At 38.1% G+C, this 17286-nt stretch overlaps 1 protein-coding gene across 15 annotated transcripts in view; it reads right to left on the reverse strand.

Annotated features, from left to right (window-relative positions):
* The window catches only part of LOC126872294 (C-type lectin 37Db-like), a 166690-nt gene that overhangs the window by 93400 nt on the left and 56004 nt on the right, over positions 1-17286 (reverse strand). For 11 of the 15 annotated variants that reach the window (XM_050632127.1, XM_050632137.1, XM_050632112.1 and 8 more), the window contains 2 exons: positions 16834-16924; positions 3490-3618 (listed from right to left, as the gene is read on the reverse strand). In XM_050632127.1, the coding sequence (XP_050488084.1) occupies positions 3490-3618; positions 16834-16918 (214 nt within the window). In that variant the 5' untranslated portion in view covers positions 16919-16924. The remainder of the gene's footprint in view (positions 1-3489; positions 3619-16833; positions 16925-17286) is intronic. The other 4 variants (XM_050632170.1, XM_050632166.1, XM_050632178.1 and 1 more) reach the window with 1 other exon arrangement.

Here is a 17286-nt window from a genome sequence, read left to right on the forward strand (position 1 = left end):
TTCGTTTCCGGCCGAGAAGTATCTTGCATTCTCTCGATTCCATCGACAGAGCAATTAAATTCACGCTGTAAATCATTGCTTCCAACAATCGTCCCTTCTTCCATCCAGATCCAACGATTTTGCGTAAATACGGCGATCCCGGCGAGGTCATTCGAGTGTGAAACGCGAATCACGTTCCCTAATTGGCAGCTTTTTTCCCGTGGTAATTGGAAGCAGCGGTGAAGCATCCTCGGAAGGATCTCGAATCGAAAAAGACGCGGCCAAGGGAACTTGTACGAAAACGGCGAGAGGCAACAAAACGGAACGACTTTTTATTGCTGGAATTGGAAACGGCGGAGAGGATTCTGTCGATTTGACGGCGAGCCATTCTCCAGATTTCGATCAGACTACGAAACGGTAAACTAGCAAAGGGAAACTTTGTAACGATGTTAATACCGAAGGTTTAACGCTGGATCGAACCAGTTGCCCGGATAGTGGGTTTCAGAATTTTATGAAGATTGAAACAGAATTATACATAGGACGTTCTAGTTCCTTTTGATCAAACTTGTACAGTTTCTATACCCGGAAAAGTATTTTTTAAGGACCTTAAAGTTTCGTTAAGAGGAGTAATGAGAATACAAAACAAGAAAAGAACTACGTTTTAGCGTCTTACGGTTCATCGAAACTGAACAAAGTAGAATTTAAAGTGACCTTCGTAAAGTAATACATTTTTCACCGTCATTAGTCTTACAACTACTATTATATCAGGTATATCGATTTTCGACTCATTCTCCGCTTCTACAGAGTCGTTGTTACTTCTGGCCTGTCTTGGCATATTAATATTTTCCACGTGAATATCGCGTGAAATCGAAGTTTCACCGAATTCAAAACAACAAACGACGAAATTACTTCTCCAACAAATTGTAGTACTTGCGCTACGCTATTCCACCAAATGACTTCTTTTATTTCATTTACAATAGTTACAAAGGTTCTCAAGGATTTCCTTTGATCTAGCCAGAACGATAGAGCTTAACTCCTTTGTTGTCCAGATTTTCAACAATTCGACAGCGCGTTCTATTGCGAGGCAGTTGGAAACGTTTTTATCAGAAATCCTCGATAAGAGGAAAAGAGGTTTCGGGTACTAGAGGATCGAATCGCCGTAGTTTCTTCGCCCCGCAGCTGAGCTCGGTCATGTAACTGGGATCATTCCCATTTAACGACCGGCCGTTTCAAGATTGCAAAATGTCGCGGACAGTTCTGCTCTTCTACCGTATTTATACGAGATTTCACACGCTATTAACCAGATCGACAAGACTGCGAAAGACTGTAGCGAAAAGACTGAACAGAGATTCGTCGACGTGATTCGATCGAACATTCGAAAAGCCCGCCCTTTCTCGATCGCTCACTGGATTCAATTAAATCCCTTTATTGCAACGACATGTATTTTAGACGATAATGTGTGTTGGGTTGGTACGTATGAAACGTTGTTTCTTTTTCAAATGAAATTTTAATTGCGCGTAGTTCTTTCGAAATATATTAAACGTCAAAGTAATTTCCGCGTGATTTGTCGTACTCTTCAGGCGACTAACTGTATAGTTTTATTATTTAAAATATATAAGAAGGGTCAAATCTACGATTAAAGAATTCTTGGAACGAAGTAATATTAGCGTTTCTTCATTTATTGCTTCTGTTAGAATAATTTATGCGTTAAGCGGTTGTCTGGGTAAAATAGAAGATAAATATGAAATTCATGTTTGCAGTGCCTTTCGCGGTTCTTATATCAATTTTAAATTTACATGGAGAAGTCACAGGGATATTCTAATTATTCGTAACGCTAATAACATTTTGACATTTATTTCTATAAATTTCTTTAATATTGAATATGCGATACGTGAGTTCTAAGGAATACCTGCTTTTTTACTTTCATCTGATATCGTATCGCATAAAATTGAAATTTTGAAGAAGGTTTCACATACATAAAGCTAATATATCTGTAACACCTTGTCGTGTTATCCATAATTCTTATTTGATTAAAACGTAGTACTTTAATTCTCTTTATAATTCCTCGCGAACAATCGACTTTCTCTGACAGCAATATGCGAATTAATTTTTCAACTTTCTGCATCAAATTACAGCTGAACATTTTTCGTTACGGGAAATAGCTTTGTACGAACTTCAAACGCTCGATACAAAGGCGAACGTAAAACATAATTACATCAGGCGCTCTGCGATGAGAACACTCGCGCAAATGGTTCTAGTCCGGTCTGACGGAATCGATTCGAAAATTAATTATTCACAGAGTCGAACAAAGAGAAATGATTTATCATAAAGATAATATTGCCTTTCGTTTCAAATAGATTTTTATTCTCATCGCTGAAGAACATAAGCATAATCAGATCTATATAATCTTCTTCGTGCAACATACAATTATTGCTGCGTTATTAACATATCTATTCGAGCCAAAGAATATGAAATGAAAATACCAACGTAGTATGTGTATCGTCAGAAGAAATTGCAAGTGACAAGGAGATGGCAAAAACTGCTAAATCTCGAACGAGTTGGTTGTATGCGCGTTCGACGCTTTAGGCTGACGATAGAACAACTCCAAAAGGATTTGAGTGCATGGACCTTTGTTTTTGAGAAATTAATCGAGAAATTGCATTCGTGCTGCAGTAACTTCTTACGTTTCAAATGACTGCGTTTACTATTTCCGCTGGTAGAATTGTACAAATACGCATATTAATAATCGAAAATTGATGAAAATAAATTATAGAAAATATAGAATATATAATTTATAGAATATATAATTACAGAAAATATAGAATATAAAATATAGAAAATATAGAAATATAGAAAGTAGAAGAAACATAATGATAATATTAAAAGAATTCACGAAGAAGGATGTAAGAGGAACTTATTAATTTCTCGGCGATAAAGGGCTATACACTCCAATACTCTTAGGGTCTTTTTATCATCAACCAAAAAACATCGAACGCACACACAGCCAGCTAATTCGAGATTTCGCATTTCTTGCCGCGTGTTTGCGAATAAAAATCTAATCTTCAAGTACTTAAAAAATTGGTGAAAATCGTATAAAATTCTAATTCAAAATTTTTAATATACCAATATAAATCACACTGCTTGGAAGAAATCTAGACTACTTCGAAGTTACAAGATTACGAAGAATTTATAAAAACATTTCAAAAGTAGTGGAGATTTCTACGGATTCTAGTAGTATGGGATCTCGAAAGTCAGACAACCCTGCTGTCGCGCGAGCTTGGAATCATCACGAAAACTTTCATCGTTACAAGATCTTGGGGCTTCGACCGCTGAGAATGCAGAGCTTCGCTTTGATCGCTTTCGGCCACAGTGTACAGTACTTTGAATCAAAAACGTGAAATGTTATTGAGCCATCCAAGAACCTTTATGCACAGGTTCCTTAATACTAACATAGGAGCCAAGAAAAGATAAAGATCAGAGTCACTAAGGTCACCAAATATGATAACTTACGATTTTCGATAGTCACCGAGTCATTGTCCAACGATCTGGAACAAGTTTCGATCTCTGTCCAAAGATCCGAATCTCGTTCTTTTCTTCGACGCGAAATCTGACGTCTATCGAGTCCTCGTGCAACGATGTCTGGAATTAACCAACCGGATATCTTATTATTTGTTAACTTTCAAACGAAACTGCGTCGATTCTTAAGTTGTCACGAAGAAAATCTGTAGCGACGAAAAAACTTAAGCCGCGATATTACGTCCTTATAACTTTTTATGTAGTACATCAAACGCGATTACACGTAGCTCTAGCGATCATTTTTCTTGGACGTAAACTGTCACGTTCAAGAAAGTCAGGAAATGTAACAAGAAATTTGGGAACCGCGCCGTTACGATCACTTTGCCATTTGTCTTTGCCAAACGATTCAAGGTTTTTGCGATGGTCAACAACGGTAGGACGATCTTCATAAAGTTGTGCACGCTTGTTGACAACCGCGACAAATTCCAGTTACCATTTTTACCTCCTGGCGTGTCAGTTTTCTTGCAAAGTCTCTCCTTGTCTTTCTCAAAATTGCCCAACTATGCGAGTCCAGCGCTTAATGCGACACATACCGCGGATATACAAATCGTATTAAGCTTTAAAAATGTGACGAAGTCAAATAATTGAACGTTGTCTAAAACGATTATACAAAACGACGTTTCGCTTAAATATACAATTACGATAAATACACAAATGTAGTACCTAAATAGTCTAGAGTAAGGACAAGAAAGGATGTTCCATTTGAAGCGAAGTTTAGTTTCATTTTAACAAGCAATACCCAATGCAAGAACTGACTACAATATCTTCGTACGTCTTATTCTAACACTCGGCTCTCAACGTCTGTCTTGCCAGGTCAAAAAATGCCGACTCTCGCCCCTCGCACCCTTCTCCCACTCCTACTCATTTAGCTTTGACGTCACCAAGGCATACACTCTTACTTACACACTCTCTCACTTTCTCTCTTTCCCAGCGCTCTTACGATTCTTAGTTTATACTTTAAATTTACAACTTGTACTATCCCGAGGAAACTCGAACTTAAATATATGATAGACCAAGCATATACCCCCCCCCCCCTTTTGATATTACACAAATGTAGTATCATGAGTGCTTAGGCTATAGATGTCGCTGCTGGGTACGACCGCTTTTCTTCTCATTTTTGTATCGTGGATGAAAAATCGGACTCCGGTCGCCGGGATTCGAGAACCCGGGTTCCGAACGTTCGTAACCTAAGGCGCTAACCACTGCGCTGTCGTCGTCCGACTCTAGTTAGTGTCGAGTGGTGGTGTGCTATCGAGTGCCGCCACAGGCCTTTTTTCCACGATAAAATTTTAAAAATTTAAAATTAAAAAATTAAAAAAATAACGTCAATCGAGACAACGATCTACAGTGAGATCCGTTATAACGAGATGCGATAAAGTGCACGTGTACCGAGCGAAAATTCAAAGTCGAATTTCTCGAATACAAAGCCTCGAACGACAAATTTTTATTCTATATTTTCGACTTCTTTTTTCGCGTAGAATCACCCCCTTTCCGCTTGTACCACCAGTTACCAACCACTCTGTATATTTTAGGTATATCGTTTACCATTTCGAGAAGGTTGAACCGGTTTGCGGATCGTGACATTCTGTTTATATTAAGCGGAATAGTTTTATTAGATAAAATAATAAAATACCACCGTCCTAAAAAATAATTCATTCTTCCAATTAATTCTTGCGAGTATCTGAAAATCGATCCTCTGTGAAACGTGTCACTGCCCTGGAAACTGACGTTTGATGAAGCCAGTCGTTTGGCAAAAAGAAACGATGCTGGAAGGCGAGGGAAAATCGCGACTACGAGAATCGCGATTACTATTTCCACCAGGCGAAACTTTTCTTCAATTCTCCCAGCAATTATCTAAAGTTCCGTTGGTCGATGCTTTTCATTCTTATTCGCAGATATTTCCTAGGTTAAACTTTTCTCTGTACAATGATCGCCGGCGACCTCGTTTCGTTTATTGCTCGCATCGCAAATCGACGGGGCGGAGTTCGCGAAACTTTCATTTAAACCGTCGGCCTTTACTCCGAATACACCGCGATACGGAACGAACAATGTCCATTCTGTCTTCGAGGCGAACGATAATAAATTACGAGCTTCGGGCCGAAATCATCGTCCGTTCCGACCGAATGAATCGGTGAAATCAATTTCATTCTGCGGGCTCCGTTTCTCTACGACTCGATCGATCTATAAAGTTTATGCAGTAAAAGACATATCGCCTCTTTTTAATCGTAAAGCGCAATAGGAACTTCGTTTTAATACCAGTCTCATTCTACGATATTTAAGTAGGATAAGGTTCTCTTCGTTTTATGTAATTTTAACGAACGTTACTGGCAAATATTATTTCACCGAGATACGCTTAATTATTTTTGAATTTTTTACTTTCACGGTCCACTAGCTAGTTTTAAAAAGTTAAGAATCAATAATTTCCAAGAATCGCTGTTTCCATACCATGAAATATGTACAAAGGGAAGTAAAGTCAGCGTAGACGAAATTCGTCCGTGGCAATCGTACGATCGAAAACAAGTCTCCTGATGAAAATCGAGGCTTCGAAACGAACATAATACACGAAATGACTACAAAAGCGACACAGCGTAATGTATCGTATAATTGAAGACCATAGAGCAGACACGATAGATCACGTTATTTCGTTGTTCGTACAAGAGCAATTTTAAAATACCATTGCTCTGTCAAGCAATAAACTATTACTAAATTATCAAGTATTTCCATAAATTTATCGTCTATCGACCGAAGACTTATATTTTTCTATCGAGCAGATTGTTCCTCCTTTCAACTATGTTACATTAAAACATACATCCTTTCAGCTACCAAGTAACGAGTTTGACGAAATATCACGAGAGTTGGAAAATCAGAAACATCGTACGTACCACATTTTTCCCGTGTAAACGGACAAACGGAAACGGACAAATGAAGCACATTTCACGACGAGTAAGTCATCGGACACCATCTCCGTGTTTTTCACGCGACTCTAATTGCACGATCAACGTGAAAGAAGTGGAACATGACAGAGGATACGTAATGGGAGGGGAAACCGAGATATCGGTGCGTCGCTCGGTATTTGCATACAATGCACCGCGATGCGTTGGCCAGACAATGCTGGATCGGCCCTTCTTTTTTTTTTTTTTTTTTCTCTCGTTCGAACGAGAACAAGGCAGGTAGAGAGGACAGCGGCGTGTTCGTGGTGGCGTAACGTAAATCATATCTCTAAATAGATTCGGATCGGGTGGTGGAGTCGGGACTACCATAAACAGCAGAACGGATCCAATCTGACCTGGAATCGTATCCGAATCAGTCACGGGATCGCGTGTACCGAGCTGGCCAATTTTGCAACATAATTACTCCAGTGCCTCGACTGTATCGATTCTTTCCGAAGGCCATTTGATTTGTGATCGCTGCTGTTCCCCGTTTCACCTTAATTCGCGTAGCTATGATCGCGATTCCTCTTTGACTTTTACCGGAATATAAAGCACTCGAGCTTGTCGTCTTAAACTTCAAACTGGAATTTATTGCTCGAATTACCGTAATGTAAGTAGCATGCAAACACTATTCTTTACTCAGAATGAAAATCATACTGTTGAGAATAATGCTACTTTATTATTTTAACTCTTTGCGATCAGCGGTACTTTCCAACCTTCGTCTTACTACGGAGCGCGTTGATTTCAGCAGTCACTGCCGCCAGAACAATACGATCGTGTAATGTTTCGCTATATCGGTATTTTACCAACAAAATGGAATAGAATAAGATATTTATATAGTATATACTATGTTATATCGAAATTATTATTATTTATTTACAATGATCACGGTATATGTACAATGCGCGATACAAGGGAGTTCGTTGAGTTCAAGACACGTGAGCTCCTCAATATTTAATCGATATCGCGGATATCGTGACAGCGACCATACTCGAATCCACGCCATTCCACACTACATGACGATGAACCTTTAGACTTTGACCTTACCTTTGCACATGGCCCAACACCAAACTTTCCCCATCACGTAGGGCACTCAGGATCCTCTCCTCGCCCTTTAACTCCAACAAACTCGACGACATATAAAACTGCGAGCATTCGACCATGAGACTAGTCTTGTGTACAGTTTTGGCCGTGATTTGAACAACTATTTTAACTTCGCTACTTCATTGTAATATCGTACTTAATCATGTTCGTGAATAAAAGCTTAGAAAATTATAAAAGCACAGTCAACTTGAGTTATAGCTCAGCTACTCCTTTTTGTAGCATTAATTTTACGTGACAATATCGTTGAGGATCGTCTTCTTGATTTTCTGTCGCGATGCGTGTACACTTTAACGTTCCATACCGTAATCGTCAGAAACTCGCGACAATATAAATTATTACATTCCTATGTACGAAAAGCGGCGACGTCGAACCACGCTCGATATAGGAGCGCAAAGGTTTAAAACAGTGTTCCGTTCGTTCGTATTAAAATTTTGCGACACAAACACCCTGGACAATTACTTCGGCAATTTTCCCCGGATTACGACTGAATATCGTGGAACGATTTAATCAACCAAGAATGTCGAATCATCGATTTCCGTTGACGTTCGCGTAAATTCGATGTTTACGAGGATGGCGATAGAATCGCGGAATTTCCAGTCGGACTGGAACGTAGACGAACGGTAGGAAAAGCGATAGAAATAGAAAGTAAAAGGGACAGTCGGCGGGCGGCGGGTAATTTTTATTCGAACAAAAAGCTTAATCGACGCGTGCAGGATGGACCAATAAAATCGCAATCACGGCGCACCGTTCGTTCGCTGGGAACGCTTGGTAATCATTGCAATTGCGATTCGTTTGTTAAACGAATTTGGAAAGAGAATACGGGGGGACCAATTGTTCGCCGCTGCTCACGTTAAATACGCCAGCTAATTACCAATTAAGCGCTGTACACAAAGCTGCGTGGCGCGCGGCAGATGTTGCTGTTTCCAGGACCGATTCATTTACTCTGTATGCGCATAAATTACGGAAAAACGTAATTCGCGATGCCGCGACAGCGTGAGTCGTTTGGCCGATCGGCGATCCCGATTCTTTTGTCAGTCGATAAAAACCAGCCGAACCTGGAATCTAGTTGCGTATCCAAGGGATTTCGCTCGATCGCAAATGCTTACTCGATAATGCTCTTTTCATACTTATCTCGAGAATCGTTCGAATTTTCTGTGCCGCGTGCTAGGTGGTTCGTTATGCAAATCGCCGCGCTCGTGCAACGTTCGCGTAGAATATCAATAAATCCGATAGCGAGAAACATCGAAATTTAAATGTTTTTTTAAATCAAATTTGAGATTCGTCGCAGCCGACCGTTAAATCCTACGGTTTCACGATAATGACTGTGAATCGCGTTCGATATAATATTTAATTAATCTTTTGCGATTAATCCCCAATACTTTGCACCCGTTAGCAATACTAAAAATACGCGGCACGATTAAGTGAAATTTATAAGCATTTAAACGTGTATAATAATTTAAAATCTAAGACTACTTGCGCGAGTTCGTATCGATACGAGTTACCAATATTGAGAAATCCTTTTTCAATTCTTTTAGTACCAGAAGCAAAATCAAGACTCAAATTAAGAAACAATCGAGACTGTAATGTCTGGTATTTAATATCAGAAGTTGATGCAATTAAAGAATCAAATATTTAATCCACCTTGAATCTCAGAAGTGCCTCAGAATCAAATGCTTAAGGCTGCGAGAACAATGAAATATTTAGTACATCCCACGGGTCTGGAAAATTTTAAGACCTCGGGATATCTCAGAGGCTACGAATGTCTTTGGAATCCAACTATCTTGGACGTCTAGTGGATTCTAGATGATCTCAAGAATTTGGCCAATGTCAGGAGGCCTGGAAGATTCCGAGGATCTTTGCGATCCTGATGACCCCAGATATCTCTGGGAATAGTACGATCTTGAGGTTTGAGGGTTTCTTGGGTTTCCACGCGGTTATCGGATTTTGAGCAGTCTAGATAGAACTGAAGTTATCTACATCGGATTACACGAGCCTGCAAGCATTTATATCGTACACCACGTGTCGGAAATCTCCTACGTCGAACTACACAAATCTCGCAACTGTAGCAACAACTGCGTTACCTCGTATGATATTGGAAATAGCTGAAACATCTATCTACACTCAACATTATTATGTATCGTTAAAATAAACGTAATTTATTTAAATATAAGTAAAATAAATAGAAAAAGAGCTAATATTCGTTGTTATGTATGGTTAGACTCGTGGTGGACGGTGGTGTTGGTTAAAGTAATAAGGAGACGAGTTAATTCGATTAACTATATTTACAGATATTATGAAATGTAGAATACAAAGTTAATCGCAAGCGTTGCTCGCTTGATGATACTCGTTATAAGATTGCGCGATACTGCGGTACTGATACTGATTGTCATGCTGACTCGTTAGACAGATTCGTTATACCTATTCGCCCGACTGACTGACTGACTGACTGACTGACTGATATTGACTGGCGCGACTAACTGTGTCTGGAGGACATGGTCGTCTATTTATACTGGTCGAGGGGGATATCGAAAGGTTTGAACTTGTCGCAGGTTGTAGGTTGCGCGTAGCAGCGAAATTGCTTCGTCCAGTGTTTGTTTATTACATTATGTGCGTCGTGCAGTGTTAATCCTCTGTGGCAAAACAACTACGTGAGGCATCTTCGTACAGAAACGTTCTAAGACGCATTAGTGCAGGTTGGACGTATTACAAATTCAATACGTTTGCATAATTTTGTTTGAAGCCTGTTTATTTTCGTATGATAATCATAAATAGATAAGTCAACCGAGGTATATACTTATTAAAATATAGAAGTTTACTCCGCTACTTTTACTTGATTACGCAACCTACAATGTCCAGATATTTATATTTCCTTTGCCTTCGTAATAATTTCGTCGAGCCAAGTCGATCATGTCCCCAATCTATTCGATGTTAAAAATCTAATATAATTTTTATTAAGGACATATAATCGTACAATAAATTAAAATAATATCTTCTATATCTACGTAAAATTATATTTTTACGATACCCAGAAATATCCTGAAAATACCAACAGGCTGTACTCATAACGCATTTCCCCGCGAACTGCCATGAATTACCATTCATAGCTTTCTCCTCGCGCCAGCGAAACGCGATTTAAGGTCGAGAAGAATTTCTCGTTGGACTTAAAAGAGAACGTAGTCAGAGATGCGTTCGCAGTGGCGCCAAGTCTCGATGGAACCCGTTTACGGAACGTTTATGGGATTTCACCAGCATGCAGAGTGACAAATACTTACGAGTTAAAACGACAGCCTAAATCTTTTTCGGGAATTGAATTTCACAAAAGTGCGTGACCCATCCGCTACGGCTGTAACCGGAACAATTTCAAGGAAAACAAGTTTCAAGATATTTTTACGAGTTTCTTCGACTGTGAAACTCTCAGAAATTCTTTCGTTACGATTTGATGCACAGCTAACGTTACTGAACCTTCTTTTTTTCATCGTATAAATGCACGTGCAAAAAATTTATTGGAACGAATAAACAATTTATTAAGAACAAAGAAAAAAATATAATGTCGTTGGTTCGATGATATTTCTAATATTTATCGTTTATTGTTTGTGCGTAGGCGTGGGATCTAAATATGGCGATACATGGAACTAAATAAAATTTGCTTCGTTAGTTCGAATTATGACTTTAATGGCGCCTATTAAAATATTTTACGGATCGTACGGGTCATCGTTTTATTATTTCTGTCAGCGGGTAATAAAATTTCATGGAGCTTATGGCAAATTACCTTAATGGCCGTAATTTCGATTATCCACGACAGAAACCATACTGCATAAAACCTTCTTTAACGTGAACGAAACCGTACGTGTCCCCCGATAGATCGCATAAAATATGCAAAAAGGAAAACCGATCAAGGGACACTCGCAATTATGCTTCAATTAGTTTCAGTAGCTACACGCGTATGCATTTCATAAATGCAAAATTCCTCGATGCTCCACTTTCACGTCGTATGCAGGAAATTTGCAAATTTCTTTAATTAGAATTCCAAGCATCAAAACGACGGCGTGTAAGTGCCACAAACACGAATATTACAAATTCATGCGCGTAATCGCAGAGACGCGTCTCTGATTACTGCGAAAAGTGACGCATATGTTGCGTCGTCTTAATTATTTCGAATTTCGCTACTGGACTCTCATAATCGGTAAAATAACTCCTGATGTCATTTTTTACTTTATATTTTTGTATGTTTCGATAGACGAACTTAGAAAAATAAACAAAATGAAATTATTAGTTAAAATAAAAATAGGTGTTTCTATCGAAGAAAAAGGAATAATTTAAAGCTATTTTAGCTGTTAAGCTATAGTCTACTTTTAATCGATATCGAATCAATTTCAAACATGACGAACAAAACTTTGACCAAATTACATAAATATAAATTCATATATCGAAAATTATTTTAGAAGATCAAAGATAACCAGATCTCCTATAGAATATCAATCTTTTTTTACGCAACGATTCCTCAAAGCGACTGATAATGTTATTGGTCGTTTAACAAACAAAATAACGCAGTATTAAACAGTAAAAGTAATACGATTATTCCATGTTTGGCCAGGCCACAAAAGACATCGAACGCATCAGCAGGGATTTTCATTTCAATAGAAGGATTATGTGGTCGCATCGCTATGTAAATAAATAGCTCGATCCTCCGGAGGATCGTTCTTGTTGGTTTGTCCAACAAAATTGTATTTCGATTGGAAACATTTTCGAATCTCGTCTGTGAAATATCAATTAAGTCAACCATTTTCATGAAACGAATCGACGATGGCTAACCGTATCTGGAACTGTTATATTTCAATCCCCATCTTATTATTCTAAATTTATTATTACACCTAAAAGATAAATATATATGTTTTATTGTTTCTTAAAATATTGAACGCAAGGCGAGAAACCATGCATACAAACTTGTGATTATTTCTGATGTTAGAAAAATGTAATTAGATCGGAAACGATGGAAAGGACGTAGTAGGGTTAAAAAGAAACAACTTTGAATCTACTTTGTTACTTCTTCCTCTGATTACCTATAATATGGCTTTGGAACAAATTCTAGAAGATTATTTAGAGAGAAAATACTTCTTTCCGGATCGAAATGAGTTTGTTCTGCTTGACTGGAAAAAAAGTTGATATCGGAAAAGGAATTTCCTTGAGAAGTTTACACTTTGATCGATACCTTCTTTGAAGAAGAAAATATGTTGCTGTATTCTGTCTGGTTCTTTGAACCTGATGATATTTTAAGATGTTAAGATTTCTTTTCTTTAGCTAATACCTTGATAATTATTTTAGAAATAACAATATACAATAATAATATGTAAATAATAATAAATAACATTTAGATTGTAATTTATACACCAATAAATAACGTTAGACTTTTGAGAATTTTGCTGATAAGAGGAAAATGTTTACTTATTTGAAAATAAAGTTAATTTAGCTTAGACCGATTACTTGGTCGATTAAAACCCAGCTAAGTTTCGATAATTACGATTAATATTTCATTGCCAATGATTCGACGCAGTTCCAAAGTTTCTCATTCTTTCGCTTGTTCTTAGTATTAAACTTCAAAATCTGAAACGTAAAGACTTGCAACTATAACAACGATTGAAACGAAAAAGAAAAATTATGACTTCGTATAAGATTACAGAATAATGTGATATAATAATTTTCCTGATTGTCCCTCGGTGACGAGCAAGCACAATAATAAAAACACAATGTCAGAAAAAAAGAAATTTTTAAAGAAGAAAGATGAAATTTCTACACATTCGGACACAAAATAATTTGTACGAGGATATGCAGGACACGCTGCTGCATAGTTCGCATTTATCGAATAAGCAAGGGATATGTAAGCGATAATCGCTCCACAATTCCGTCATTTCCAAAAACCAAATGCAAATTATTCTCTTCTTTCGCATCTCGAAAAATTTCCATCGAAACGATAGATTTCTACGTTCCGAATAAATGTTGACCGTTTTCTAATTTAACGTTCTACCCGGTACGGATCGAAGAGGATAATCTATCGCGGTGCCTAGAGCCGACCGGCTGTCATCCCGGCTCGATATTTTAAAAGTTGAAAAACAGTGTCAAAAATAGACGATAGGAGAACAGGGGGAGTAAAAAAGGAGGGAAAAATAGAGACTCGCTTTGAGGGCGACGGGCTGGTTTTTCCGCTTACGTGGGCGCGCTTAATTTGCCCTTTTTACTATCCGACCGTCTTGTCCGCGGTAAAAGCCGCCATGGGAATCGGGAGTGAACTTTTCAATCTCGTGGCGGATTCTTGGCTTCCAATCTGCTCCCAATATCACCGGGTATTCGTCGAGCTTTTGAGTTCCGCCGAGTGAATTCCAAAGCTCCCTCTTCACCCCTTGATTTCGATGCGTCGAGTTTATCGAGCGGATAGAGAATCTCGTTCGTGCCACGTCCCATATGCGCCTCTCCTCCCTCTCTCCCTCTTTCTCCACATACGCATTCATGTATTAGTACATACTCGTTCGTAAGTACCATATGTGAAAGCTTTGACTGATTTGATATCAACGATACACGAAAGTTGCTAATACATGTAAATTAAATGGCAAGCTAACGATCTAAAGCGATATTTCTCGTAGAACGTTAACGTTACGTATGTATGTGTCATACGAAACGTGAATTATTCGTCGAAATGGTAGCTGATTATTTAAATGGCTTCTTAATTCTCGCAAATATCAATTTTTCCCCTGCACATACCGAGTTTTAGAGATAAATTTCAACCTGCCGTAACATTCTACGATGGCGCTGCTAAAAGATAAAAGAGCGCTCGTCGGTCTTCCTTTTCCCAATTTTCTAACTAAATGATACTCCTTCGGAGAAAAACGAATGTACACGCATATACTTTTGAACCGCAGTGTACATTCGAATGTAACGTACGGTGTATCGAGGTCTTATCGCGGACTATCGACACACGAAAATTTCATAGCGAAACTTTGTTCGTCGGCCATTCGATCATACGACGGTTGTAAATTCATTTATATACCTTGGTCGAGCAGTCGAGAAAGGATAACTTTGTGGCGATGCATTGTGATTGGCAAGCATGAACGTACGTGCTATAGAGCCGCGGTGATTTTCACGAGCTTTTTTCTCAACGTTCGGTTCCAACGGATTTATAGTTATGGCATACACGACGTGGATATGGTATCTTCCCTTTTCGATCTTTTTTTCGGCTGGTTTTAATAGCGCAAGGGAATATGTTTCAGAAAAAGAAATATGATATCGGAGCTATCCCTACAGATTTTTTTCATCGCTATGATGAGCGTTAATGGTGTTTTGTATTCTTTTAGTTGTTACATCGGAGAGAATTTTTTATCTTTAATTGGTATCGTTGGATCGTAGGTAACTAAAATAATTTGGCTTTAGCTGCTCAACATTGCGGTATTTTTAATTTCAATTTATTTTAATTTCAAAATATTCGATTCTACTTTGTATTTTATATTTTACACGATACAAATTATCGATCTTTTCTATCCCGTATAATATAGATCGGAAATTAAGATTAATCATCGACCTAAATTATTATGGTTCGCCATGATCCCATTCTTTCTTGTCGAATAATATTAGCAAGGTACGACTTTAGAATATTCCAGAAAATATATTGAAATTTTCGAAATATTCGTGTTGTAAAATGCACAGGTAAATAGATACCTCAAACAAATCCCTTTCGTCTCTTGGCTAATACTGTTGCAAAATTTCAACCATTTCTAAGATACTTGCATCTCGCGGTTCGTTAAAAAACACTTTCCCTTTCCCTAAAAAACAATTCCCTTTTATCTCGTGGCTAATACTTTTGCAAAATTTCAACCATTTCTAAGATGCTTGCATCTCGCGGTTCGTTAAAAAAACACTCTCCCTTTCCTTAAAAAACAATTTCCTTTTATCTCGTGGCTAATACTTTTGCAAAATTTTAATATTTCTAAGATACTTGCATCTCGCGGTTCGTTAAAAAACACTTTCCATTTCCTTAAAAAAACAATTTCCTTTTATCTCGTGGCTAATACTTTTGCAAAATTTCAACCATTTCTAAGATACTCGCATCTCGCGGTTCGTTAAAAAACACTTTCCATTTCCTTAAAAAAACAATTTCCTTTTATCTCGTGGCTAATACTTTTGCAAAATTTCAACCATTTCTAAGATACTTGCATCTCGCGGCTCGTTAAAAAACACATGAACGATGAATAATTGACAGGGCGAGATATAACTTTCGAAAGTCTTGCGGTATCAAATAAAAATTTTAATTAGGAAACTTCATCAATATCCAGATGAACGTGGTAGGGACAAACTGATTCGCGAGAAGCGATTGCACGAGGAACGAAAGATTGAGAACGACGCTGACTAACGAGATTAAGAATTGAATTCGCCGATCCCGATCTAACCTAATTTTGCGCAACGACTCGACCGTAAGAAGCTTCCCTCGACGAGAGCACACGAGAGACGACACACAGGGAATGTTGTAATTCTTATTGGCGGAAAGACACGTGGCTCTAATTAACTTCGTGTCGTCGCCAGGGATTTAATCCCGTGGAGAATCGTTTCATCGACCGAGCAGTAGAAAACGGCAAGACTCTGCATCTTTCGTAATGTCGTGGAACCGCCTATGAAGAGAATTGAAGCGCTTCGAAACGAATTATTCCTCGGAAATACGAATTCTCCCTTCTGTTATACATACAGTGACTATAAAAAAATTGTTGAAAATGACAACGTGAGTTCGCGCTCGCCATCCATGTGCGGATGCGCTAGTTCTATCGTGCAGGTAACCGTTCAAAAAATTTGTTGTGACACGATCACTAGCAGCTGATTTTAACACGTCCATTGGTCATTGCATATTTATTACGTTCAATGTTATATGACAATGAATAACATTTATGTAAATTTATTTATAGTATAAAAACTGAAACATATGCTTCACGTGTACACCATTATCATGAAAGTCTTCTAAAAGTTTTGTCACTTTCAATTTGCATTTTGTACGTACATATCGTAGAGTGTTAAACGTCTCGATAATCTTGTTCGTGAATTATTTATTGTTTTATTTCATTTTCTGCACCTTTTGTATCGCGTTACCTCCATATGATTTTATCACTTATCGCCCTGACAGCTTTTTGGACAGACAATTCGAGGACGTAAACGCGAACGTAGGCGATTTCCAACGTGTTAATTAAACGAAGTAATAAATGATATCACTCACTGATGTTCTTTTCCCTGTACTGTTGCAATGCGTCGCTGGTGAGGCAGGCGAGGACCAACCACACGACGAAGCCACACCTTCTCATTTCGACCTGCAAGGTAACGCATGAATTAATTATAATGTGTTTGAGAACATTCAGAAACCGCAGCAGTTCTCCAGCCCATGCGATTGTCTCGCTGTTCACGCGATAAAATACGTGTACGCTCAGCGAACTTTCTGAATGGCAAATACTTGTTAAAATTTTATCAGTTTGAATTATTAAAAGCAACGCGGTGGATTGTAAGCTGAAGATATGACTAATAAATAATTTGAAGCGAGTAATTTATTTCCTACCGAAAAGTATACTATTCATAAAATTTTACAATCGTTTTATAGTAATTTCTATAGCTGATCTGCTTCTACATCCAACGCGCGAAGAACAAATTTTATTATTGTAAATTCATTCAGCGTGGA

Source organism: Bombus huntii, chromosome 1, assembly GCF_024542735.1.
Source record: "Bombus huntii isolate Logan2020A chromosome 1, iyBomHunt1.1, whole genome shotgun sequence".
NCBI lineage: Eukaryota > Metazoa > Arthropoda > Insecta > Hymenoptera > Apidae > Bombus > Bombus huntii.